General features: G+C 37.0%; 2 protein-coding genes across 5 annotated transcripts in view; both read right to left on the reverse strand.

Annotated features, from left to right (window-relative positions):
- mtus2a (microtubule associated tumor suppressor candidate 2a) overlaps positions 1-1,351 on the reverse strand; it is a 63,661-nt gene extending 62,310 nt beyond the window's left edge. For all 3 annotated transcript variants that reach the window (XM_079860827.1, XM_079860826.1, XM_079860825.1), the window contains exon 1: positions 1,274-1,351. The gene's annotated coding sequence lies outside the window, so the exon portion shown is untranslated. The remainder of the gene's footprint in view (positions 1-1,273) is intronic.
- A 3,082-nt stretch (positions 1,352-4,433) lies between these two features.
- On the reverse strand, positions 4,434-26,324 carry slc7a1a (solute carrier family 7 member 1a). Of its 2 annotated transcripts, none has more exons than XM_079860831.1 (12): positions 26,141-26,324; positions 15,994-16,459; positions 15,611-15,769; positions 15,083-15,251; positions 13,556-13,689; positions 11,712-11,934; positions 9,225-9,364; positions 7,509-7,611; positions 7,204-7,409; positions 6,947-7,098; positions 5,744-5,852; positions 4,434-5,552 (listed from the first exon to the last, which is right to left on the reverse strand). In XM_079860831.1, the coding sequence occupies exons 2-12, from the start codon at positions 16,361-16,363 to the stop codon at positions 5,362-5,364; spliced, it is 1,956 nt and encodes a 651-aa protein (XP_079716957.1). In that variant the 5' UTR covers positions 16,364-16,459; positions 26,141-26,324; the 3' UTR covers positions 4,434-5,361. The 2 variants fall into 2 exon arrangements, with proteins under 2 accessions (XP_079716957.1, XP_079716958.1); XM_079860832.1 differs by lacking the exon at positions 9,225-9,364 and adding an exon at positions 8,777-8,913 and having other exon boundaries at positions 26,141-26,321.
- Positions 26,325-26,751: the final 427 nt, after the last annotated feature.

Consider the following 26,751-nt stretch of genomic DNA (forward strand, 5'->3'; position numbering starts at 1 on the left):
ATCCACGTACCGAGGTCGAGGAATAGAAGCACTGCTGTGTTACTGGAGGATTTGTAGAGGTAGAGCGATGGGTTGAAGCTGATGGCAGGAAAAACGTCCCAGCAGAGCCGTTTTCCAAAGGTAACAGACAGGTCATGTTCGGAAGCCGGTTTATGGTTAGACTCCAAGCTTAATAAGTCAATAATCAGTGACTTCCCGTTTAAACGGACAACTAGATGTCTCACTTGGATTCTCGTCCGTCCTATATTGACTGACAAGTGGATGGGAAAAGCCTTTATAATCCTTATCGGCAATTAGAACAACTCATAAAAACACTTCCTTTTCCTTCTCTACGCATTTACTTCACATCAGTCGTCCTCCTCTAGTTCAACACGTCTAGTATCCCCTTGGGATAGACTACAGATTTTATCAGATAGTTGTTTGTGAAGCTGCAATACTTTTCTGATTTGGTTGCGACCCAGGTCCATCCACTAAGCGAAAGCAAAATGACATAAAAGTGGATTAAGGGTGTTTCGGTAAGTAAAACTTCAATATGGAAAAACATTTATTCCTATAGGAGCGGTTGCTGGGGATGTGCCGATCGTCAAGTTCATTTCCAGGCTAAGTAAGTCAGTTCTAAGCTGTGCCCGAGGCTCTGCCTTTATTCTGATACGTCCCATGGAGACAGCAGCTCTCAACACCAGATCTAGAATGCTTTAGAGGGATGTTTACATCTTTATCTCATCATATGAAAGCATGTATATGAAAGCATGTATATAAATACGTCTTGAGTTTTAGGAGGATGTTTGTTTCCTTATCACACTTGACTGTAGAAACATGCCTGTGCATGTATGCTCTAGATCTATCTATCTATCTATCTATCTATCTATCTATCTATCTATCTATCTATCTATCTATCTATCTATCTATCGAGAAAAGCTACAGTACATTAAATCAGAAATTATGTGGAAAATTACTGCATAAGTTTAAAACAATATAAACATTTATAACTCTAGTCGGTTATTTCAGCATATCCAAACGTGTCTATGAATGATACAAACATGCTAATACAAATGCCTTCATATATCTTTTAAAAGTCTGTGAAGAAAACAAAACAAACGAAAGTAAATTCAAACAGCCTTTAGTGTCATCTGCCATCACATTAAGATTAAGTTCGTGTCCTTGAACAGCAAAATAGCACTAGCTTCAAAATGCATTCGCATCAAATCACCGGTACATGTAAATATTTCTCCATAAGTCACAAAAGCCCATAAGTCAGTGCATGAACACTCACCTTAGAGCATCCCAGGTTGAGTCCTCCCTCATTCAGCCCGCTCACCGGCCGCTCTCTTCCCCAGCAGACCCGCTGACTGAACGATCTCGCTCCGGCGTGATGCTTTGAGTGGAGCATCTCTCTCTCTCTCTCTCTCATCCGGGATGCTGCAGTTGCTGTGTGGTACCTGTTAACGCTGCCCTCTTCCGGCCACTGCGGGGAACTGCAATCACACCATAGTTGCGTAACGCCGTCACCAAGCGGCGGCTATTGTCATGGCAACAAACGTGAACATAAATACATTTTGAAGCTAAATTAATGGGTTTTAAAAGCGTAAAGCCGATTAATTAAAGAAAATGCAATTGATTTAAATTAATTAATATGGTATAACAATAAAAATAACAAACATAAATTCCAAAATGTATTTTATTTACAGCATCATCAAGATTAAACAGTAGGTACAGTCATTTACAGTGCAGACAGACATACGTTAAACCACTCCAGATGGGTAATGTTATACTGAATGCGCCACATTTGAAATGGTCAAAAAATAAACACACAAAACGACAAAAACAACTTTAGAATAAAGCAGGTGATGTAATAACACGTTTAATATTTTAATTACATAATTTCTTTCTCTAGTAGGCCTATGTAAATAAGCAATATTGGAGCATCTAAGATGGTACTTTGCTGTTAGTTATCATTACTTACTTGCCTCATTACAAATGTATTATTTATATATATATATATATTTTAATCTAACCAGCCACATAGGCCTCTGCACTGCATAATTGTTTTCAGCATTATAAAGAGCAAGATTTGCTATTTACAAATCATTTACTCAATGGAATATAAAGATAGTATTTTGATCAGTTGATTGTGAAGCATGAAGTCTGCATGATTAAAGGACTGTCAGAAAACATCAATGTGCTGCTGCTTCAGCGAGTTGAATATATGAAGAAGTTTAACTAGAACTTATAAATATATGTTCTTAATATAAATTCATAATATACATTCTAGACTAAATGATCCTGAGGTCAGATTGGTTGATGAAGGGTTGTTTGTAATCCTAAAAACAAATGGCAATCATGCTCCTGAGAAAACTGTTGGGGAAACATGAAAAATATCTATATTTACTTCTAAACATTTGAGAATTACCATTATATAACCATTACAATTTTTTTTTATATTTAACATTGCAAGATTATACTCACCAACGTTCTTACCTCTATCCTACTAGCATCATATCCTATTGAAAGCATCAATTTATAACAGCTGGAACTCAAAGGCCATTGTCAGAATAATAATAATTAAATATATATATATATATATATATATATATATATATACAGTGGGGAGAACAAGTATTTGATACACTGCTGATTTTGCAGGTTTTCCCACTTACAAAGCATGTAGAGGTCTGTAATTATCATAGGTACTCTTCAACTGTGAGAGACGGAATCTAAAACAAAAATCCAGAAAATCACATTGCATTATTTTTAAGTAATTAATATGCATTTTATTGCATGACATAATTTGATACATCAGAAAAGCAGAACTTAATATTTGGTACAGAAACATTTGTTTGCAATTACAGAGATCATATGTTTCCTGTAGTTCTTGACCAGGTTTGCACACACTGCAGCAGGGATTTTGGCCCACTCCTCCATACAGACCTTCTCCAGATCCTTCAGGTTTTGGGGCTGTCACTGGGCAATACGGACTTTCAGCTCCCTCCAAAGATTTTCTATTGGGTTCAGGTCTGGAGACTGGCTAGGCCACTCCAGGACCTTGAGATGCTTCTTACGGAGCCACTCCTTAGTTGCCTGGCTGTGTGTTTCGGGTCGTTGTCATGCTGGAAGACCCAGCCACGACCCATCTTCAATGCTCTTACTGAGGGAAGGAGGTTGCTGGCCAAGATCTCGCGATACATGGCCCCATCCATCCTCCCCTCAATACGGTGCAGTTGTCCTGTCCCCTTTGCAGAAAAGCATCCCCAAAGAATGATGTTTCCACCTCCATGCTTCACGGTTGGGATGGTGTTCTTGGGGTTGTACTCATCCTTCTTCTTCCTCCAAACACGGCGAGTGGAGTTTAGACCAAAAAGCTCTATTTTTGTCTCACCAGACCACATGACCTTCTCCCATTCCTCCTCTGGATCATCCAGATGGTCATTGGCAAACTTCAGACGGGCCTGGACATGCGCTGGCTTTAGCGGGGGGACCTTGCGTGTGCTCCAGGATTTTAATCCATGACGGCGTAGTGTGTTACTAATGGTTTTCTTTGAGACTGTGGTCCCAGCTCTCTTCAGGTCATTGACCAGGTCCTGCCGTGTAGTTCGGGGCTGATACCTCACCTTCCTCATGATCATTGATGCCCCACGAGGTGAGATCTTGCATGGTGCCCCAGACCGAGGGAGATTGACCGTCATGTTGAACTTCTTCCATTTTCTAATAATTGCGCCAACAGTTGTTGCCTTCTCACCAAGCTGCTTGCCTATTTTCCTGTAGCCCATCCCAGCCTTGTGCAGGTCTACAATTTTATCCCTGATGTCCTTAGACAGCTCTCTGGTCTTGGCCATTGTGGGGTTGGAGTCTGTTTGATTGAGTGTGTGGACAGGTGTCTTTTATACCGGTAATGAGTTCAAACAGGTGCAGTTAATACAGGTAATGAGTGGAGAACAGGAGGGCTTCTTAAAGAAAAACTAACAGGTCTGTGAGAGCCGGAATTCTTACTGGTTGGTAGGTGATCAAATACTTATGTCATGCAATAAAATGCAAATTAATTATTTAAAAATCATACAATGTGATTTTCTGATTTTTTCTTAGATTCCTTCTCTCACAGCTGAAGTGTACCTGTAGGAAGTAGGAAAACCTGCAAAATCGGCAGTTCCTGTTCTCCCCACTGTGTGAATATATTATATATATATATATTTGACTAATAAAAACTAACTTTGAGTAGTTTCTTTAGGTGGATACCCAATGTGGCACAAGTAATTAGACTACTGATTGTACTTGTGTTAATAATTATGATTTTTATGTTTTTGATATTTATAAAGTTTATAACATTTATACAGTCTGTATATATTTTAACATCCAGTATATATATATAATATATATATATATATATATATATATATATATATATATATATATATATATAAATAAAACATATTCCAATGGTAAATGGCTATTTTAAATTGTAATAATATTTCACAATATTACTGTATTTAAAATGATTTGCTTGGTGCATAAGACTTCTTTCAAAAACCTTTAAAAAAAAAATCTAAGGAAATTATTTCAACACTTTTTTTTCATTTGAAAAACATTTAGCGTGACAAAAACACAATGTGATATGTCCAAACACCTTAAATGACCAAAATATACCCCTAGATATTAACTTTTCTCCAAACATTTAAAAAAATGCCTGCTTTACTCCTTCAGCATAGAAGACACAGTAGCCAGCACTGTGACAGATAAAAGCAACTAATGCTGGTAACTGCTCAACCAGACCACCAGGTGGCAGTACTACCCGAAGGTCTAATCTGGGTGGACCAGTAAAAACCTACACATTCTGGATTAGAGCAGTTCAAACCAGCCAGAAAAGGTTCCTAAATGGGACCTCAGACAGTACTACAAATTCAACAGAAAAGCCAAGCATGATTTGATTTCTTCTTCTCGTCTGTTGTAAGGTACGTAAAACAATGACATCCAACATTCAGAAAGAGCAACTCTGATTTAGCTTGAATTGCAATAGTAAGACAAAAGGCACAAGTTCAATTAGATCAATAAACAAAAGCAGCCGTCAACATCAAATACTGCAGCTCACATCTTTTTTCTCTCTAAAGCCACTCAATAAAAGGTCCTGTGCCTGTTTTGGTTACTTTGAGATTTCTTAAGTAGGAAAAAAAAACTTGAGAGTTGTGAGAATACTCAAATACTTCCACCCATGTAGTGTGCACCTAACAGAGCCCTTAGACAAGGAAGTGACATTGTTAAATCGGTCAAAGAGCTCCATCTGATTAGATTCCAATGGCCTGTGCTCCTCACAACCTCTCAGCGGTGTGATTTAATGTAAAGTTTGAGCAAATAACGTAACACTGTTCCACATTAGAGATCTCCATCCTCATCAACCTGTGATCCATGGCCATTACAGAGAAAAGCCTCCTTCTCCGGGGTCACACTGTCCCTGTTTAGACCGCAGGCTGGTTTGTACACACTCAGTTCCTCGTCCATACTGGAATGGGCCAGTGCAGCTTCAGTACTGTGCCAGATTCCATAGCCAAAGTAGATTACGAGTCCTGGAGAGAACAGAGGGATAATGGAACAAATTATTGACCACATACATGCTTTCCTGGAGGCCATTCATAATCGTCAAATGACCGAAAGCCTAAATTTGATCTTTACAAACAGCACAACTAGTGTTTACGAGTGGTCGGACCAGTTTTCAAAAATGTTTGCATACTGGCTCGTGAAGGAGCATGTACTGTACCTATAGACATCCAGATGGCGAATCGTATCCAGGTTCCCCTGTCCAGCTGCATCATCAGGTACACATTGACAAACATGCTAACCACCGGGAGAAATGGAAGCAAAGGAACCTGTTGGAGGATGTGAAAAGTACTGTAATTAAAAATGATTGAAATGCCAGAATTACAGCTTATAAGAATGCCTATGATGAAGAATTAGAAAAATATTTTGAAAATATAGTCTAAAAAACACATGGCAACTCTTAGAAATGTCCTCTATGTATTCATGTTAAACTACTTCAGTATTATTATTTTTATATTTTGAGTTTTCATATTAATTTTAGTTTAGGTTGTAGTGATTCAGTAATGTGCTTTTTAGTCATTTTATTACTTCAACTTATACTTATTTCAGTTAGTTGCCAAAACAAAATTAAGTTTTTCCATCTATTTCTTATATTTTATTTAAGCTTTAATTCAGTTACCAAAAACATTTTTAGCAAGATTTAGTGTCAGTAACACTGGATGGTTTCATGTGGTTTTAAATTTTTATTTTTTTTACTTTTTTCAAAGCCATATCATGAATTATAAATTCATAAAATTCTTAACGTATTTTGGAAGTCATACAACACAACATTAAATTATATGATATTTTAAGAGACTTTGACCTTGACACAGCCATGACATTATGGGTCCTCTCTTTTTCTTTTTTGTTTGTTTTTTTGCATGTTGACTTTACCACATTATTTTATTGGTCACATTACATGACATTGATTGAATCAGGACAGTTGTATCACCCTGAAATATTTGGAAACAAAATAATAAAAAAATACACACACACACACACACACACATACACACACATATATATATATATATATATATATATATATATATATATATATATATATATATATATATACAGAAATTAAAAATATGCTTGTCACAAAAGAGGTCCATTCAAGTAATTGCATGGATGAATAGCATTTTTCATATATTTCTGGATAAATTCATATAGATCTGCACAAAAACTAAAATTAAGCATCTGACCCGACATAATAACATAAAACATAGTAATTTTCTCATTGTGTTTAATAGTTAATTATCAACATTCGATTGAATGAAACTAACTCTATAAATAGTAAATCTACCTCTAAAAGAGCTGTTTTTATTGGGTGTGACCACATCCTGGTACTCTGTTAGATGTGTATTACGCCTTGAGGTCTAACCTTAAAAGAGAGCTTGGTTTTACTCTCAGGTTGTCTCCAGATGATAAGCGTGATACTGACGCACAGGCTGAACAGGACACTGAGAGTGACAATATTCCACATTGCAGTTCCGCCCAGGACAGCCAACAGACTGAAGCTAAGGATCAGCATACCTAGAAGAGACGCCGTTTAGAAACCTCCAAAAAACAACTGAACAAAATCAGAAAGCCCTAATAAAAACAGGACCTGTCTTAATGTGGAATCGCACTGATTCATACCAAGCAGACTTGTGCAGATGTTAACGATGAAGCCTGACATGTTGGAGGGTTCAGTGATGTGGGGGAAGAGCATTGTTCTGAAGCTGAATCGCTCTTCTATGCCAGGAAGAATCCCCATGCTAGGCACACTTATGGTCTCGCTCATTTCCATTTCTTCCTGTGTGTTTGCTAAGTGATATATCTGAGAAAACTGTTCGGGCTGGTATCTGTAGATTACAACATTGTTTTACGGAAGGGACTGTGAATAGCCTCATTGTAAGTACACTGATATTTAAAATGCATTCATTTTATATGCATCTGCCAACCTGAGTACTAAAACACAGGCGGCGACCAGGGTGTAGGCCAAAAGAGTTCCTATAGACATCAGATCAACCAAGTCCTTCAGGTCAAACAGGAAAGCCATGATAGCTGCACAGGAAGGAAGAGGATCGGATATTGTCATCTGTTTTGAGGATAGTTTGATATTTATAATGAACAATTTAATAAGGTTTCAAAACTATATCTACTGTGTAAAGAATATGCATGTTTTGTTTAGGTCAATATGACATTAATACTTCTTTCAAGGTAAAATAAAATATAAGAATTACATAAACATTATTCCCAATAAATACTCCTAAAAATGCATTTGTGTCAAGAGTCAATGCTCATGGATTGTCAACTGTTACAAAACATTTATCAACATGTTTAAATTCCCATTTGGAATATTAAATAGATACTTGTATAAACGTGAAATTAAAGAAACCGGCACTTTCCACAAATAGGGTATAAAATGATATCACATTACTTTTTTTAACCCTTGAATGCATAAAGAGGGTTTTATAAATATTTTATCAATAAAAAAATCTTTTTATTTGATATTTTATTCATTTCTAAAAATTCTGACCAGATATTTCCTCGTCATAGAATAGACTTTTTTTTTATATCACTACCCGAGACTGCATAAAGGGGTTCGAAAAGACCCGTATTTATGTTTTTTAACATAGTATATTTTGATATGTTTTTGATAATAATAATAATAATAATAATAACAACAATAGCATTGATTTATGAAATATTATGTCTATCTGCAAAGATTGTGGGGAGTGAAATCTTGATGTTTTTTGGTTAATGCGTTCTAGCGTTAAAAGTTAAGGCAAAAATAATTTAGAGAAAATTAAATAATCTCTTTAGAAAATAATAATGATAATAATAAAAAATCAGTACCCTATTCATGGAAAGGGCTAAAAGCATAAGCAATTCAAATCTTTAAATGCATGGAACGGAAGCAAAACTAAACACAATGTCAATGGAATCTTTAGTATAGCAACGTCATGTATCACCTAATGTTTGCATAATAAAACAAATAGTTCAAAGCAAAGTCTTTCTTACAAGCTTTTATTCCAGGAAACTACTGGAATCCAAAAAAAAAAAAAACATTAATAATTCCAATTACATGTAACTGCTCCATGTTTGTCTTATAAACAGTGAGTTTCCAACCTCCTTCCTATAGATATGTACAGGCTGGTGTTTCTAACAGCAACAAAAGCAGCCCACTGGAGCCCTGCATTCCCACAATGCCTTCCTCTGCTCTTACCAGCAATGACCCCGGAGGCCAGAGTGGACACGATGGGCGTCTTCTTCTCGCTCACCCGTGCCAGAAACGAGAAGAGCAGACCGTCCCGTGCCATGGCAAAGATTATACGTGGGAGGGGGAACAAGGACCCCAAGAGACTGATCATGGAATGATCAAAAAAAGAAAGAAAGAAAGCAGAACAGAAAATAGAAGTAAACACATAAGCCAACTGGGCAGCTGCCAGAGATTGTGTCAAAGGCAGAAAGTGGATAAATCCAGTTAAAAAAAAAAAACCTGTTAAATGCCATCGTAGTTTTTGGGGGCTGGCAGCGTCACCCGGCCCATGCCAGCTAGGTTCAGAGTGACGAAAATTTTGTTTTTCCATGCAACATGCTCCAGTGGACGGATGCACGATACCGCAAACTTAACGCGACGTCAGTAGATTAGTAGCATTAAAATTCGTTCTCACCTGCGACAAAGCCTGCTGTTATAGTGGCAGATAAGGGTGTTTTTGTTCTCTCGCTGATCCCAGCCATGAATTTGAAGAGCAGGCCATCGTCAGCCATGGCCCAGATGACACGGGGCATGGGGAACATGGCGCCAAGCAGGCTGCCGCGAGAGATGGAGAAAACAAACCATGCCATGCAAAGAGAGACACAGACATAGTGCATTCATACACTGCTGTGGTGTTATTATAAGATAGATACATGCCACAAATAGGCCACCCCAACCAATCAGAAGAGAGATTAGACCACCAACACAAAGATAAAATATTTGCAAGAGCATAAGCATCAATCTCTTGGCATTCAAGAGTGAACTTTGAATGATGATTTTAATGGTGAAGCATGTAATTTCTGAAGCACTAGTGGTAAACAAGTGGCATTGCAAAAATAATGATTGTTTCCATATGCGTCTACCACCCCTTCCGCCTTAGTTGAAAACTCAAACAAACAGTGCAATGTTTTGAAAGCGCCACATAGCCACAGCGTTTGCTCTTCTGGGAAATCAGCCTACAAATACACACTTCTAATTTGACTGGCTGGTGTTTCACAACTTCTAGGATTCAGCCATTTTTTTTTACCAGTCCGCTCTGTGTTAAGGCCTGTTCACAACAAGAATGATAACTATAAAGATAACTATTACGATAACTATATTAGTGTCCACACCAACAGACAATATTTCCTCTGTACAGATGAAAACGTTATCGAAACGATTTGCGTTCACACGGATCCGCGGAAACGACTAAAAACACTCTATTATGCATCCCAGACAAGTAATTGGCAATGTCACTTTGTAAAGAAAGACTATACGCAACCGCGCACATAAGCATTCAGACGCGCACACGCCGTCAACGTTTTTACAGATTCACGTTTTTTTGGTTGCTGTTTATAACGTATCGCTTATAGCAGAATCACTTTCAAAACCCATTTAAAAAAAATTAAACCTACTTAAAATTTGCGTTCTCGGGCCACCAAACCGCCGTTGTCGTGTAAATGAACAGCCAGAAAGCATTAAAAGTTTTCTGTTTTCAGTTGAAAACGGTATGATTTTTACAACGGAAATTAATCAAAGACTTACTTAAGCTAGACAATGACTTTCTTCTAGAGCTGCTGTACAGCCAAAACAATCTTTGTTGCATTCATTTCCTATTATCACTGTAAAGCTGATTTGAAACAATCTGTATTGTAAAACTATATAAATACTTGACTTGACAATAACATTATCTATTATTTTCGTCTGCTGCTTCAAATGCTCAAGCTCTTTAAAGTTGAGTGAATATTTTTTATCGTTCATCAACTGGGAAAAAAAAATGAAAGTGATTCCAACGATATTGTTCCTCTGTCTTTATTTTTTATAGATGTGGTGTGGACTATATATAATGACAATGATGACAACTATTGGTTCAATTTTGTATTCTCCTCAACTAAAATGTTACTTTTGTCAACTAAAACGAAATGCCCAAAATGAGGAAATATTGACTAAGACAAGTTATTAGCAGCATTTAGTAGCAAAAAAACTGATACCAATAAGCAGAACTATATATTCAGCTTTTTCAATTATGTCAGTGAAAGTTTTTTTGTTTATTATGGTATCATGTAGATAAATGGTTTCATCAGATAAATCTACAAGTAAAACCTAATCATACACATTGGTCAAACAATATGACCCTGTCTAAACGGGCAGTCCTTAGGTAGGTATTTGAACATAAAATTACACACTTCACTTTTGAATGGATTCCAAAATAGTATTTTAATATTGAAAATATTGCAATAACTGGAAACCAAAGAGAAAAATGCCAATAATTCTACTTCAACTGAGGTTTTCATTAGTGTCATAAGTTTCACAAGTTAGGTGGATTGTTAGAAGGATGAGAGGTTTAGGACTTGGATAGATCATCATTTTCCCTTTATAGATTACACACTATTCATGCTTCATAGTACAAACAACATGGTGCATATACATGTAGGCCATAACTATGAGACTAATTGTTGCCTGACTTTTATGGACAGAAAAAATGTAGCATGAAAGCTTAATCCCACTCATGGCCTGGACTGAGAGTGTTGCATAACTGAGAAACAGGATTCATAACTCAGCACACCAAATTTCCTTTCGTATTTTTAGCAAGGGGCTCATATGAGCTGCCTCAGATAAATATATGCACACACCATCACACAATTTATTCCCGGACTGCACTCTCTCAACCTCCCTTGGGTTGTCACAGTTCACTTAGTGAAATTTAATGATTGGATTGGTCAACTTCCTTAAGGTTGTACTATCAAAATGACGGAGGTCTTTTAAACAGCAACCAGGCTTGAGGGTAATTACATCCATTCATTTCAGGGAACATGGGTAATTATTCATTTCAAGGCATTTTTTAGTGCTCTACCATGCAGGGGATGGTTTACTCTAAACTGGGCCATAGTGTTTAAAAACGACACGTAGGATCAGTGCTTACCTGGTGGACAGGGCGCAGAGGGAGCCTACCGCCACAGCGTACGTGGCTCCTTCCCAGCCAACGTACTTAAAGGCTGCAGGAAGAGGGCTGTTTTTATCCAGCATGTAATATGGCATCATCATGGTGAGGGCAGCCGATACACCAAAGTATGCCACAAAGCAGATGAGGAGGGAGGAGACGATCCCGATGGGAATGGCTCTCTGGGGGTTCTTCACTTCTTCACCTGTGATATGGAACAGGATATTGTGAGAAACAGTATTTAGTTATGGAAAATTGCATGTTGCAGGCTGGACTCGAACCTGCATCATCCATATGTCACCAATGCCCAATATGTCAGTAGCTAATTGCTCTATCACAGTACCAATAACATGGTCAGAGGCCATAAACAGACCTATGCCCAGACTATCAAATAACAGGAGTTCTTAGACAGTTTGTTTTTCTCAAGAGAACATTAATGTAACAAGATACCAGGTTATTTTCAGCTCTTTACATTATTGATATGTGGGGATTTAATTTTGTTCCATCCTATCTCATGACATGACTGATCATTATTGTGTGAAATAGAAAACGAATTGATAGATGTTTGTCTTTTAATTAGTGGCTCTACAAATACTATGGAAGTTTCCAAGTAAGAGTAAAAAAAAAAAAAAAAAAAAGGGTAATTGTGAGATAATTAAAATAAGAATTATTGTATCTCCTTTAAAATTAGAAATGAAGTCACATCACTGTCAGATATTAAGCTTCAATGATGTTGTAACAAGAAATATAGTCACAATAACCTTTTTATTATGAAACAGGTTTACATAAAATCCACCATTTTTATTTTTATTTTATTTTAATCTCTCTCATGAAATAGATGCTCAGCGCCTTGCCACGCTGCTTCCGTTTTAAAAACACGGTGCTCCCATTGAAAACAATCGGAAAAATTATAATTATATTATAATATTATAAATTATATTAGAAGGATTTCTGAAGGATCATGTGACACTGAAGAATAAATTAAATGTTAAAATATATTAAAATAGAAAACAGTTATTTTAAACTGTAATATTTCACAATATAACTGTTTTTACTGTATTTTTGATCAAATAAATGCAGCCTTAATGAGAATAAGAGACTTATCAAAAAAAAATCTTACCAACCCCAAAGTTTTGAACAGTAGTGAACATCAGACTTACATTAATTCAACTACATTTAATTGCGCCATTAAGAAGCCTCGTAGTTAGAGAATGCCTCGGCTGCTGCAGTGAGTAGTGTGAGCATGTTCGCTTTTAGCAAAAGTTCCTATAGCTTGACCTTGCGCGGGGCACTACATAAAACAGAGGAGTAGTATGTTCATGCCAGCAGTGGCAGAGAGAGCAGAGGCACATGGGTAAATTAGCATTCCTGACCAGCGTGTAGATGAGGAGGGGTTACTGAATGTGAACCACAGCTACAGGGAGGAAAACATGTCCAGACAAACCCTGAAACACTCTAGCCAATGGAAAGCAAGGGAATGTGGGGGAGTGAGCCGCCATAAAAGAGGGGGGCCAGAGGCAAACCATAAGCAGAAATCCACTGAGAATATCCGTGCAAGACGATTATAAACATAAAGGAAACTCTAAATAACCTTGACCAAAGCAACATGGACGCAAGCCAAATATGTAGGTAAAATAATAGCCTCACTGTTGTACCAATGCAGCACTTTATATGTAGAAAACATGGTTATTGCGCAATTTAACCTCACTTGTGGACATGCATAATATATTTGACCTTTTCAAGTGAATTTTAGGAGAAAACTTGTGCCTTCTAAAGATTAGACATGAGATTTGAGAGCACTGGAGTTCAGAGTGAACATTAGGTACCTGTGGTGGCAATGCAGTCGAACCCAACGAAGGCGTAAAAGCAGGTAGCCGCTCCTGATAAGACCCCTGTGAAGCCAAAAGGCATGAACCCACCTTCACCCAGAATCTCTCTCGAAGGCAGGGGCTGTGTGGAACTGGTCAGAGAGAGTAATGTAGACATTTTTAACATGACATTTGAATTTGAATAAACATAATTTAAAGGGGAAGTGTGTCATTTCTGGAGATGGTCCTCACTGCAGAACACGAAATCCAAGGGGAGGAGTTGGATCCAGATCCAACTCCTCCCACCTTACATGTACCTAAACCTACCCATCTCCACCCCCGATCCCTAAACCCACCCCTAAACCTACCAATCTCCACCCCTTAGATCTGGATCCAACTCCGCCCCCTGGATCTTGTGTACTGCAGTGAGTTGCTACTGGATTTCTGTGACACTGAAGGGAATTGCGTAAAATATATGGAAACATACACTACCGTTCAAAATATTGGGGTCGGTAAGATTTTTTAATCTTTTTTTTAATCACAAGTCTCTTATGCTCTCTAAGGTTGAATTTATTTGATCAAAAATACAATATGTTAATATGAAGAATATTAAATACTTATTAAAGTTAAATATTATTACAATAACTAAATTTTCTATTTAAATATATTTTGAAATGTAATTTATTCCTGTGATGCAAAGCTGAATTTTCAGCATTATTACTCCAGTCTTCAGTGTCACATGATCCTTCAGAAATCATTCTAATTCCTATTATTATCAGCCACATATTTATATGCAAATTTTGGGATATCGCATTAAAAAACGCTGGATGGATACGCCAAGATGCCATAAACTCTAAAAATGCCCATAAGAAACTTATGTGCTCAATTGATTCACATTTACCGAATAAATTTCTCGATGCGCATCAAAAAAAGTCATGTGACTTTGCACAATAGGATGGCATAACTGGACTAACCAGCAGACCAATCTTGTTAGTGGCTTCTCCTACTGCAGCAACTTCCATTTTTCATTGTGATATTTGGCGCCAGTTTATCAGGAAGTTCCGTACTGCCATATTCCAGTTTTGCGCATACGATAAATTAGCAATTTTGGATGGAAACATTGAAAACAGTAGTGCTGCTTAATATTTTGGAGAAAACATGATACATTTTTTCAGGATTGTTTGATGAATAGATGAATAGAAAGTTCAAAAGAAAAGTCTTTATTTAAAATAGAAATCTATGAACATTCACTTTTGACCAATTTAATGTGTCCTTGCTGAATAAAAGTATTCAATTCTTTAAAAATAAAATCGTACTGAGTCCAAACTTTTGAATGGTAGTGTACATCTACATAGGTCAAGCATTATTATTATTATTATCATCATCTCGTTTTCTTGAGATAATGTTGATATAACTTGGTATTTGACAAGATTACAAATCACAAAATAATAAACAGAGAGCTTCCCTATGTTTGGAAGTAATTTCTTCTTTAAATAAAAACATATTCCAAGAACGTTTTCCAAAAGTCATAAAAACACGACTCACTTAAGGGTGGAACTGGTACCGTTGAGAATCTCATCAGGGTCCAGGTGCCAGTTCTTCAGCGTACCTTTGACCAGCCCGGATATGACCATGAACAGCAGCACCAGAATGTTGATGCAGGTGAACACTTTATTGACCATGGCTGACTCCTTCACCCCGAAGGCCAGCAGGCCTACAGCAAACAAAACGTAGTTCAAAACACTACGGAGCAAAGTCAACACAAAGGGACGCTAAATATATACATTGAAAAAGCTTTCATTTTTAGAATGAATGAGTGTTTCACAATCACTGTTTTAAATGTAATATTTCATCTTTTAAAAATGTATTTCACATGTTTCGCAGTAGAAGACACACAACATGGAAATTACATAGCATGCATATATATATATATATATATATATATATATATATATATATATATATATATATATATATATATAATCATTATTTATAGCATTTTATGGCCCTCTGGAATACACAATTCGTTCAGCCATGGAACCCTATGTAATTGGCGCTCTAGTCATGTTTTACCTGTTAGAGTGAGGATGATGAATACAGAAAATATATCTGGGTACTCCGCCAGAATGCCCGGAGCGTTCATGGACATGTACTGACGACAGAATTGCTCAATATGTTTTCCAATCAGCTCATCAAATGTGGCACTCCAAGCTCGGGCAACGCTTGAGGTTCCTGAGAACGTTTTACAGATTATAACATAAGACATAAAGAAAGAAAAACATAAGGAAATGTAAAACCTTCACTATACCTCAGTTTACAGACTCACATATACCAATTTATGCCATCTCAGTTTTAGTTTAGAGGTTTCACAGAAATAATGACTACATTAAAAAAAACAAAAAAACATATAGTAGGCCTATAGGAAAATACATGTAGTTGTTAGTGTGTCATCTCACCTATAACATATGAAAGTATAAGGTTCCAACCAGTTATAAAGGCCCATAGTTCTCCTACAGTCACGTAGCTGTACAGGTACGCTGAGCCCGTTTTTGGCACTCTCGCCCCAAACTCTGCATAACAGAGGCCCGCGAGCACCGAGGCCATGGCCGCGATGAGGAACGACAACACGATGGCCGGTCCGGAGTTTTCCCTTGCCACAGCTCCAGCGAGGACATACACCCCAGCTCCCAAAGTGCTTCCCACACCAAGAGCCACCAGGTCAAAGGTGTTCAGGCATCGGGAGAGACGCGATTCCTCCGAGTTGCAATTGACAACCTTCACCCTCAGCAGCTGCTTCCCGAAACGCAAAAGCTTTTTCAAAACCATTGTTGATTCGATCTGATGCCAGCCTCTTTTTGTGCTTCGTTTTATTGCTGTTTCACTCTCTCAATGTTTAGAATGTTGTTCAGAAGTGTTGTTTATCTGTGGGAAGAAAACACCAAGTAATGAACTTGAGGAACTGGCAGTGGCAATCTATATATTGAAGATGATGTCAAAATGATTAGGGATGCAAAATATATCAGTGCGGCCATATCAGTATTTGCTGCAATAAATGTCACATTTGAAGGATATTGGAACCATTCCTTTTAAAATAAATCAATAAATTATAGCCAAATAATGATTATGTTGTTGGACAAAAGCAAAACAAAACCATTAAATGTTAAAAAAGTGGGGGAAAAAAATAAAATTAAAATATTGATCACCCCCCAAAAAACAAAAGAGAGCAGCATGAACATTCTTCAAAATTTCTTCTTTTTGTTGAAAAAAGTCTCATGGATTTAGAGAGAGTAAATTATGACTTCAGTACGTCAAACGACTGGGTAACAATGTTACGATATGAAAGTACTGTAATCCAATCATTTTGTCTGATAAAGCTTATATATTTTGTCCAAGAAAGATTTAAAATTTTTGCTTAAAATTCATTTCCACACAAAATACATTTCCAGAGATGAACCTAAATGCTTCAGCAATCATATAGCTTAGCGGTTAATTGTTACACCTTCCCAGTTTGAACAAAGTAACTAGGCATTTTCCAGATATTTTTCACCAGAGATAAGAGCAAACATTACATCATTTTGCTAAGCTGCAGGACACAAACCAGCACATTTGTGGGGAGGATAGCAGCTGTTAAGATTTTTAAGGGCCTAAAAACGTGCAGAGCACTGACACATTAAACTTGTAGCCAAACACTAGCCAAAAAAAAGTGTGTTTTTGATAATACTGCAAGAAAAGCACAATGGCCAAGAGTCAAAATGTACTGTACTGTGCGTACAAATGGGCGGCAGCTCTCCAGTCAATAAGTTCATACAGCTGCACTGTCTCCAGTCTAAGTACTGAACATTTTTCCCAAGTGTTGAGTAACATAGAGAGAAATCCATAAAATGTGACTGGTGGCAGAGCTGGAGAGGCCCACCGGGGGATAATCTATCATATTCACACGAACTGACATGTTACGCAACCGAGAGCGGATCTTAATGGCAAAAATACACGCAAATGCAAAAGAACAACTGGGATCTGTGTTCACAAGCACTGTGAGACCAGCCTGTTCTGAGAAGCTAATTTCATGCAAATGAATCTCTCTATGTGAAGCAACCATCACACTACAGATGTATGTACAGCAGTAAATTTGGTATTTTTCTCACACAATAAAGGAAAAATACCTTTCAGGAGTAACTAACTAAAAGTTGTCACTCTACTGCATTTTACAAAAGTATGACAGTAGCTCAGCTTATATAAAAATAGTGCAGCTTTTTTTAGCCAACTTTTTCCCCAAGCTAATTTTGCACATGTATATAATTATAGTACAATAAAGCACTGTTTTTTGAGACATGTTTTTGCAATAATCCAATAAAGATTAATAACTCTTCACTTATGCCTAGCATTGGGAAGCACACTTCAAAAAGTGCTCTGCTTAAGGTCTATAGTTTTAATCTAGTCGTAGCTGGTCAACCAGTTGGTCCCTCAGTCTGACCCCAATGTCCCTAAACCAGTAAAATAGGCATGACCAAGCTAGGAGATACAACTAGAAATCCAGTTTAGGCTGGTTTAAGCTATTTTTAGCAGGGTAATTGAGATCCTCATTGTTTTTGTCCTATAGATATTGATTACTCTGAGAACAAATACATTTAGATTTTGTTAGAAACACGTAGCATAGCTAACCACTTTTCTTTAAATAGTAGCTTGATTACAGTTTAACTACTTCAAACTATGAGTAACTTGAGAGGCTTTGGTTTGAAATTAAGTACAAGTGTATAAATTAAGCTACTGTGAATCATGACCCAGTTATTTTTCTTTGTGGCTCCCATCTAAACAGCAAAGGGAACATAAGGAGTCACTTCCTGTCACACAAGCCACTCTTAAATGGAAAGTTCCACAGACCAGACGTAGAGGTTGCGACCTTTTCTTTCTCTGCTTCGGGGGCTATCGGATGTCTTGGATGTCATTAACATGGATCACACAACATGGAAGCAGGTTAGTAGAGTCACTCAAGCAGTACTGCACCTTTAACTGTTGTCATCTAAATCACGCAAGCATGGCATGAGGGCCTGACTGGAACAAACCTGTTGCTGAAACAGTGCAAACACAAGCTATAGCTAAACGGTTTCAGGAGAAACCAGTGTTGTATCCAAGAATTTATGACACTGTGTGAACATGAAGAAAATGTATGTTTCTATATACGAGATATATATGAAAAAAAATTGCAATATATGGGAAAACATCCCTAAAATATGCTTTGCTTAAAACACTTGACATGACCAATTAATTTCGACAAATATATATATATATATGTATTTGCTACATCAATTAGATAATAATATATAATAGTACATAAATACTGTTTAGATTAAGTTTAGCTAAATAATTAAGCTTGATATAATTTTGAAAAGATGCACAATCATTTCCTATGGTTTCTATCCAGGCGTGAATCAAAGTAATCCAAGCACAAGCTGTTCCTGAGTTGGAGTTCTGTCCTGTTGGACCTCATTCAGATGTCCCAACATTCACTGAGTGAGCTGGTCTAAACTGCTCTAATAGTGTGACATCAGACATGTTGAGATATATGTCAGGCATTTTGGACGAGATTTATTGCACACTTCAATTATCATTATGAACCTGAGGCTTTACTCACAAACAATGTTTTTTTAGAGAGCACATGAAAAGCTCTGCTTAAATCTATTAGATTTTGTCCTTAAGAAAGACCCTACTAATCTCACAATGTCTCCTCAAGAGTTTCAGAACCGATTTCAAAAATGTCTCAACGTATTGAGTTTGCCAAGACCCTACAGCCTGCAATCAAAAGTCATGCTAAGTTCATTCCAAGAACATTTTGAGATGCTCAGAACAGTTAACAGCATTTCCACTGCCGAGTTGAGTTGTCCTTTGCATTTTGTCATGCTTAAATGGACAAATATACACAAAATGAAGTCCTCAATGTTAATCAAACAACAAAAGAAAAAGAGAAAATTACTCACTGCTCTTGACTGAACATCTTTCATAGTTTAATAAGAATCAATATTTAATTCATACAGTGAAGACTATGCAGTGTTATTTTACATTTGATTACTTTATGTAATTTTTGTACCTAAAATTTTATGGTCGGACCGACCTGAAAATCAAAGCAGTTCATTTCATTTGTCTCTTTAAATTGTACTTATTTGTGCTGCTCGTAATTAATTTATTTGTTCTTGTTTTATTACTGACTGCTTACTTGTGTTTATTAATGTTTGAACTTTATATTAGTTATCTTAGTAGTTTTGGTTGTGAAATTGTAATGAAGAATTGAGAAATTTCACTGGTCTCAAAAATGTTATTGTTGTATAAATCTTATTTCTTAGAATACAATGTTGATAAGGGTCAAAAGCTACAGAGCCACACATGTGTGCGTGGGGGGGGGGGGGGGGGTAAATTATATTATACTAATTTGTTAACTGTTTTAGATAAATCATGGCCACATGTACTACTTTGTTCACTCGTTTTAATATAGTTAAATCATTGGTAAAATGACGGAACGAATAAATAAATCATGGGAGCGAATTAGAACAGTATGGCTATGATTTACCTAAAACAATTGAATTTGTTTTCTCATGTCATGTGCAGGCTCTGTAAAAAAATAATGAAAACAATATGGGTTGTTTTCTGGGAATCTAAACAACAGTAAAATCTTTAGCATTGAACCTTGGTATGCTATCAACGTTAATTTCATAGCTTTACACACTTACTGTGTGTGCCAACGTCTCAATTGTTTCTACTTTTAATCCTCCCAGGCATTTTAGTGAGAAATATCTGAGACAAAATTTAAATAAAACACAACCAAGATCTCCATTAGCATAGCATTTGAGTAAATCTTCTTCTTGAATGGCATCATACACTTTGCAGTACTCTGTCCGCAGGAAACCGTATGGAAAAAATCACATCTACATAAATCCTCATAGCTTCATCTGACAGCAGGGTTGTGTAAGGTTAATAGTGCCATCATTTACCATTCTGGCTCAGTCAGGACGAGTGAGGTGACCATGGACACACACGTAGTTTATCTGGCTAAATTAAGCAGGTGGGTAGAGCAGGGGTGTGTTGCTTGGGAACCAATCAGTGGGCGACTTTATGTTATGGTGTTTTAGCCTTGGAATGCTTGTGCCTTTTTATTTCACTTTTAATCACAACATTTCTTCAATAAAATCCCATCAGCATGTGAACTAGACATACTGATCCTACGCTAGCATCAATATGGGCTTGAGTACTGACGTCACAGACGTTTGGTGTATGATAACAACCACAACACAAGCCCCTTCTAGAAACAGCAAGGCTTCAGATAGGGAATAGGGTCAAGGACACAGTGTCTACCCAGAAAGAAAATGTTTTGTTGACGTGTTTTTGTGAAGGTCTGTCCAACCATATGAGCATGTTTAGAGTGGGCGCAATGTACCTGGCACCGTCCGACTACCATTAGCTCAGAAACTTGTGACTGCTATTTTGCTTTGGAATGTATGTGACAAACATTATTCAGTTTTAGTCTTTGGCAGGAATGTCTAAACTCATTTAGGATGTGCTCGCAGCCAACCGACGGGAAGAAAAAACTCCCTCTGTCTGACCCATCCACTTCTATTTTATAAAACAGTCAACAAGAAAACGATCCTCAAGCATGTCAAGGCATCACAATACTCTTTCACTCAAATAACTCAATATTATAAGAAAACATGCTTTTTCTATTTTTTTTTCTTCAGGACCTTCTAGTACATCTTAAAGTCTTGGGCCTAGTTGTTTATAATGGCAACATGAAGTTCCACTCAATGGCTTAAAACAATTAAATCCGTGTCTCGTCCTCCAGATAAAGACCAATGACTCTTTAAAAAGGACGAGAGACGTGAAACAGGAGGACAGCCAAGGTGGATAGAGTCTCAGCTGTCTGTCATTGGGAGCAAAGCCAGTTCTCTACCTGTGACACTGTCTACTAACCTTCCCATGAACACGAAGCACGTTCTATGTAGACATACCATAGTTACACTAACGAGACATGAAAAAGACTATAAATTAAAGGTTGAAGAGGACAGGCAGCCAGATTAGATTTAAAGTTCACCCTACTATACTCACCATCAAGTTGTTCCAAACCTGTATGAATTTCTTTCTTCTGCTGAACACAAAATAAATATTTTGAGCGGTAACCAAATGGTTGATGGGCCCCATTGACTTCCATAGTATTTTTTTTCCCCCATTCTATGGTAGTCAATGGGGTTCATCAACTGTAGGATTGAGGGATGTAGAATATTGTCATTCAGAATAAGGCATTAATATATGCTTTACAAGTACTAATAAAAAGCCAGTATCCTAGTAAAATGCATGCTAATAAGCAACTAGCTAAAAGCGAGAAATGGACCCTAAACTAAAGTGTTACCAGAAATGTATACAGGTTTAGAACAACTTAAGGGTGAAAAAATAATGACAGAATTTGAAAATCCCTTTAATGCAAGCAAGTAAATAAGTAATTACAATTCACTTTTGAACACACACAAAAAAAACGAAATCTAAATTATTTTATGTATTACACACTATATAGATACACACATATATGAAAGAGTAAAATATATACATTTATTTATATGGCTAAGTTAATCAAACATTAATATTAAATACCTAGGCCTATATAGAAATTAAATATTTAAGCCAGGCTGTTTTTGTAAATAAGAATTTGTTCTCAAGTGACTTGCCTGATAAAATAGTGAAATGAAAATATATTATAAACATGTCATTTTCAAACAAAGTTTTACTGATGAGTAATGACTGATCAAAAATTAGATGCAAATACTGATTATGGCACTAGGTAAATGTCTGTCTGTGGCCTCAAAATGAGAGGCTGTTCGCTGATCCATGTTTATACGTGAATAAAAGCCTAAATCAAATCTGTTCATCATACTGTACATTAAAACGATAGTGTCTCTTCAGAAAACTTGGGACTAAACCGCTCGATTCATATGGATTCGTTTTACAATCTCTTTATGAACTTTTTGAAGCGTCAAAATGTTTGTTGCATAGCTGCAAATGCAGAGACAGAAAGCTCTCAGATTTCATCAAAAAGATCTTCATTTGTGCTCTGAAGATGAACGAAAGTCTTACGGGTTTGGAATGGCATTAGCATGAGTAAATGACAGAATTTTCATTTTTGAGTGAACTAACCCTTTAATGTGTGCTAACATCTGTTGGAACAAGTTTAAATAATTTAAGAAATAAGGAATATTACCTCTTCCTTAGCATTAATAACCCCATCTAAACACCTTTTTGCAGTTTTTGCAATGTTTATAGAAAAAACATTAATTGACTGTGCATAACTGCAATGTTATTTATTGCGCTTGTGGCTTCAGATCTTGCAACTGCGACTTAATTTCTCAGTCATGATATCATTTGAAAAATGTAGATATTGCAGCAAAAGTGGAATTAGAATCTGTGAACCTTTTACCAAGATATACTAGTCTAACATCAATATTAACAATCTAATAGTTAGTTTATAACTAGGGATGTCCCGATCAGGTTTTTTTGCCCTCGAGTCCGAGTCCGAGTCATTTGATTTTGAGTATCTGCCGATACCGAGTCCCGATCCGATACTTAATACATAAAAAAAGAATAAAGAAGAGCGAAAAAACAGATCCAGGATGTTCCTTATTTTTTATTTAATTCACCTTATTTTAACATTCAACAACTCTGTTAACAAACAGAGCACTTCTGTGAGGTAGCTTGAACAATCAAGTAATACATAAATTCTTCACTTTTGGACTTTAGTGCAACAGTAAATATAAAAAAAGTCTAATATATAAACAAATAGCACCTCAACTTAAAATACCCGGCAGGCATGTAAACAAATAAAAAATAAAAAGTGCTACAGTGTTTGCAAAGCCAGTAATGTGCTTTTAGGAACTGCACTCCTAACTCTTACGCCGGTTTCACACTGCACTGTTAGCAGAGCGTGCAGCGCGTATTTTTTTTCGCCGCCCATGTTACCAGATTAAACCAGGCTTTAGAGCATTCACACCGCGCGCAGAGGCGGCGCGGCAGTGCCGCGATCGTTTCGGCGCCGAGTCTATTTTTGCTGCGCCGCTTTTGCTGAATTAAAGTGACAATACATTGATCATGGCCAAAATACACCGCAGTTTTATCCAAAAAGTGCATTGATGATATCTATTGTGTTTTAAACAGTCAATCAAATGACCAACAGCAATTTAAAAAGAAAACAAATGTCCAAAAACAAACTTGTTGCCATAACAATAAAATCAAAGATGAAACAAAAGTTATATAAATGAAATTATTAATAAAATAAGCTTCTTGACAAGTCTTTTCTCTTAAATGTATTTGAAAACGAAAAAAAGCAATGCCAACTTATCCATTATAGAGTAGCCTACTCTGTCTGTAGCCTACACAACCCGCGGTTCAGCCGCGCGTGACAAACGCTGCCAGTGTGAAAGCAAAACGCACGTGTCCTGCTCCTGCTCACCATACGCACTGCTCCTGCGCTGCTTACTAACGCGTGCAATGTGAAACCGGCGTAACTCTGTGCCACCGCATAAATATTGATGTGTTAAAAAATAATGAGAATATATATATCCGAGTCCTGATCGGGAGGTAACGTCCGATTCCGATCGAGTCTGAAAACACGTGATCGGGCCCGATTTCCGATCATGTGATCGGATCGGGACATCCCTATTTATAACCATTTTCTAATGCATTTTATTGCTTCAAATTGATCTAGCTACTCACATTTGATGACAGACACCCTAATTGGCTGATTGTGACTTAACTACTCATTCATTTTCAATTACATGCCTTGGACTGAACCTGCAACCTTTATGACAGCAGCCCAGGTTCTAAACCACTAGGCCACCACTTCCGCCACAGTCGAGGCTTGTTTTTAGCACGTTATACGTGGGATGTCAGGTAACACGTTATATGTTGGGGGTATAGATAAATACACGTGACCAAATTACGAGAAATGCACAAATCAATTAGTTTACATAACACAGAAAACCTGCAGGATGAGCCATGAGGTCACGAGTCACAGATATAAATAAGCAAAACACTTCTACTTCCTACTAGCTAGCTAGCTCATGCTATCTGATTACTTTGGGTTTGAGAGGACAAATAAATAAATAATTTTAGTTCTTGTAGTGATCTTCACATTGCACCATCACAATAAATACCTTTCAAGGGATGTAATAATATTATAAGGGCCAACAACATCTAGTTTGGGATTCATTCAGACACGCACCCACACATAAATATTTTAGTGTAGTATCTATGGTATCAAATAAAGAACATACCACAAACGGTCAAAGATCATCGGAGCTGTTTTCTATGCTCTTGACTGTGATCTATGTAATATGGAAACATTCAACAGGTTCATCTAAAAACCACTAAACATTTGACAGTGAATAATTTCTCTGTCCTACAATCAGCCAGCGAGGACTTACTGAAGCAATCAGGAGCATTAAAAGAGCTCTTTGTTGTAGAAACCATCTGGTCTGAGGAAGAAACATTTCACATACAGTGACTCAGCTGTAGTAAATAAAGACCCTCTACTGGCCCCATTGGACAGAAAACTTCACGTGGTAGAGCACTTGCATTGTTTACATATAAATACAGCTCATGGTGTGTGTTAGTCAGTGTTGATGGTGCGATGTTTTCCATTATAGCAATGAAAAAGCATTGTTTATTAACATTTATATATATATTTGCAGCACAAAAAGTGTTTAACCCAGTATAAGACTGTTTTAATCTTCACCAACTGAACAAAATATGCTAAATGATTATAATATAAATTATATAATGACTGTCTGTTTAAATTTTTTCGATCGTTTTGGCAGTAATATCTTTAGACTAGCTACTGCATCTCTTATGACATGAGGTGACATGCCGCTCTTTTAGATCAGTTTACTCTTACTAGAAGAAGAGACTCTGGTATCACTTATAAATAGAAAAGATTTACCTACAGAGAATTTTCCTGCATTTTATTATTTAAAACAAGTAGACTTAACCACATTTGTGTCATTATTTTATTGTATTCTATTTTTATTTTTATTAAATATTTCATTTTACCATTTCAGTATTTTATTTACATGTAATAATCTATGCGTATCCTCCATAACAAAAACTATTTTATGTTTTTTGGCATATGACGACATGCAACAGATGATCTGTCTGTTGTTACTTCTTATGATTTAAATAATCAGCAAACGAACTGTGCAACGACTAAAAGGTTATTATGCAAGCCTGCGTCTCACAGTAAACCACAGGCTTTAGGAGCGGCAACTTTCCATAAACCTACAATCCTTTTCAATGTCCGCTATCCCCTTTCCTCCTGCAGGACAGACCACATTAGAAGGCGGGACGCGGGAGACCCCGTGCGCCCCGTCCCACGTTTTGCTGCCCTGGGTGATAAGGGAGCACTGCATGTGAAGTAGTTAAACCACCATGTGCTGCCGCGGACCTCCCGTTGATTCACTTTTCACTTTAATAATAACTAAAACAAGAGCGTAATGACCAAATAAACTTCCATAACTGATGGAGGTTTTAATAAAAACGCCTGCAAGGAAACTGTTAGCTGAAACAGATGTTGGGTCTTACCGTGCAGCTGGTCTCAGCGCAGATCAGACTGGATCCAGTGATACTTGTGTTGCAGGAAAACTTCCCTCAGATTGTGTCCTCCACCTCCAGCTGAGGCTTCTGTCTGTGGTTATGTGGGCTGAGTCTCCTGACAGGTGGTGTGAGTGTGTGTGCGTGTGTGGGGGTCATTTGTGATATGTAAGGGACATGGATCGGGTTTCACTGAGGTTTTGTAAATGCTCCTCCCGACTTTTACTATTCGCTGGAGAGAAACTGCAATTTTTACAAGGCATTTTTACAATAGAACACTATAGGAAATTCTAGGTCTAATTGTTTTGGAAAATAATGTTTAACTTTGCAAATATTTGCATTAATTTACATGTAGCTAATTTTATTTGTATGCCTAATATTTTGAAAACATAAACCGTTTTGTGTCTCGTCACACGAATCACATAAATGCTCTGAAATGTTTGAGAGAAAAAGTTTTTTCGCTGCTAGGGGTCGCTAACCTCTTACAATAACAAAGGCGTAGATGACGCATAAGGGAATTATGGAACTTGTCGTCATGCCGATGAATGGATAAACATGGATTTATGGATGAGTGATTTATGGATGAGTGAATACAAAGATGT

This window comes from Squalius cephalus (assembly GCF_949319135.1).
Source record: "Squalius cephalus genome assembly, chromosome: 24".
In the NCBI taxonomy this organism is placed as follows: Eukaryota; Metazoa; Chordata; class Actinopteri; order Cypriniformes; family Leuciscidae; genus Squalius; species Squalius cephalus.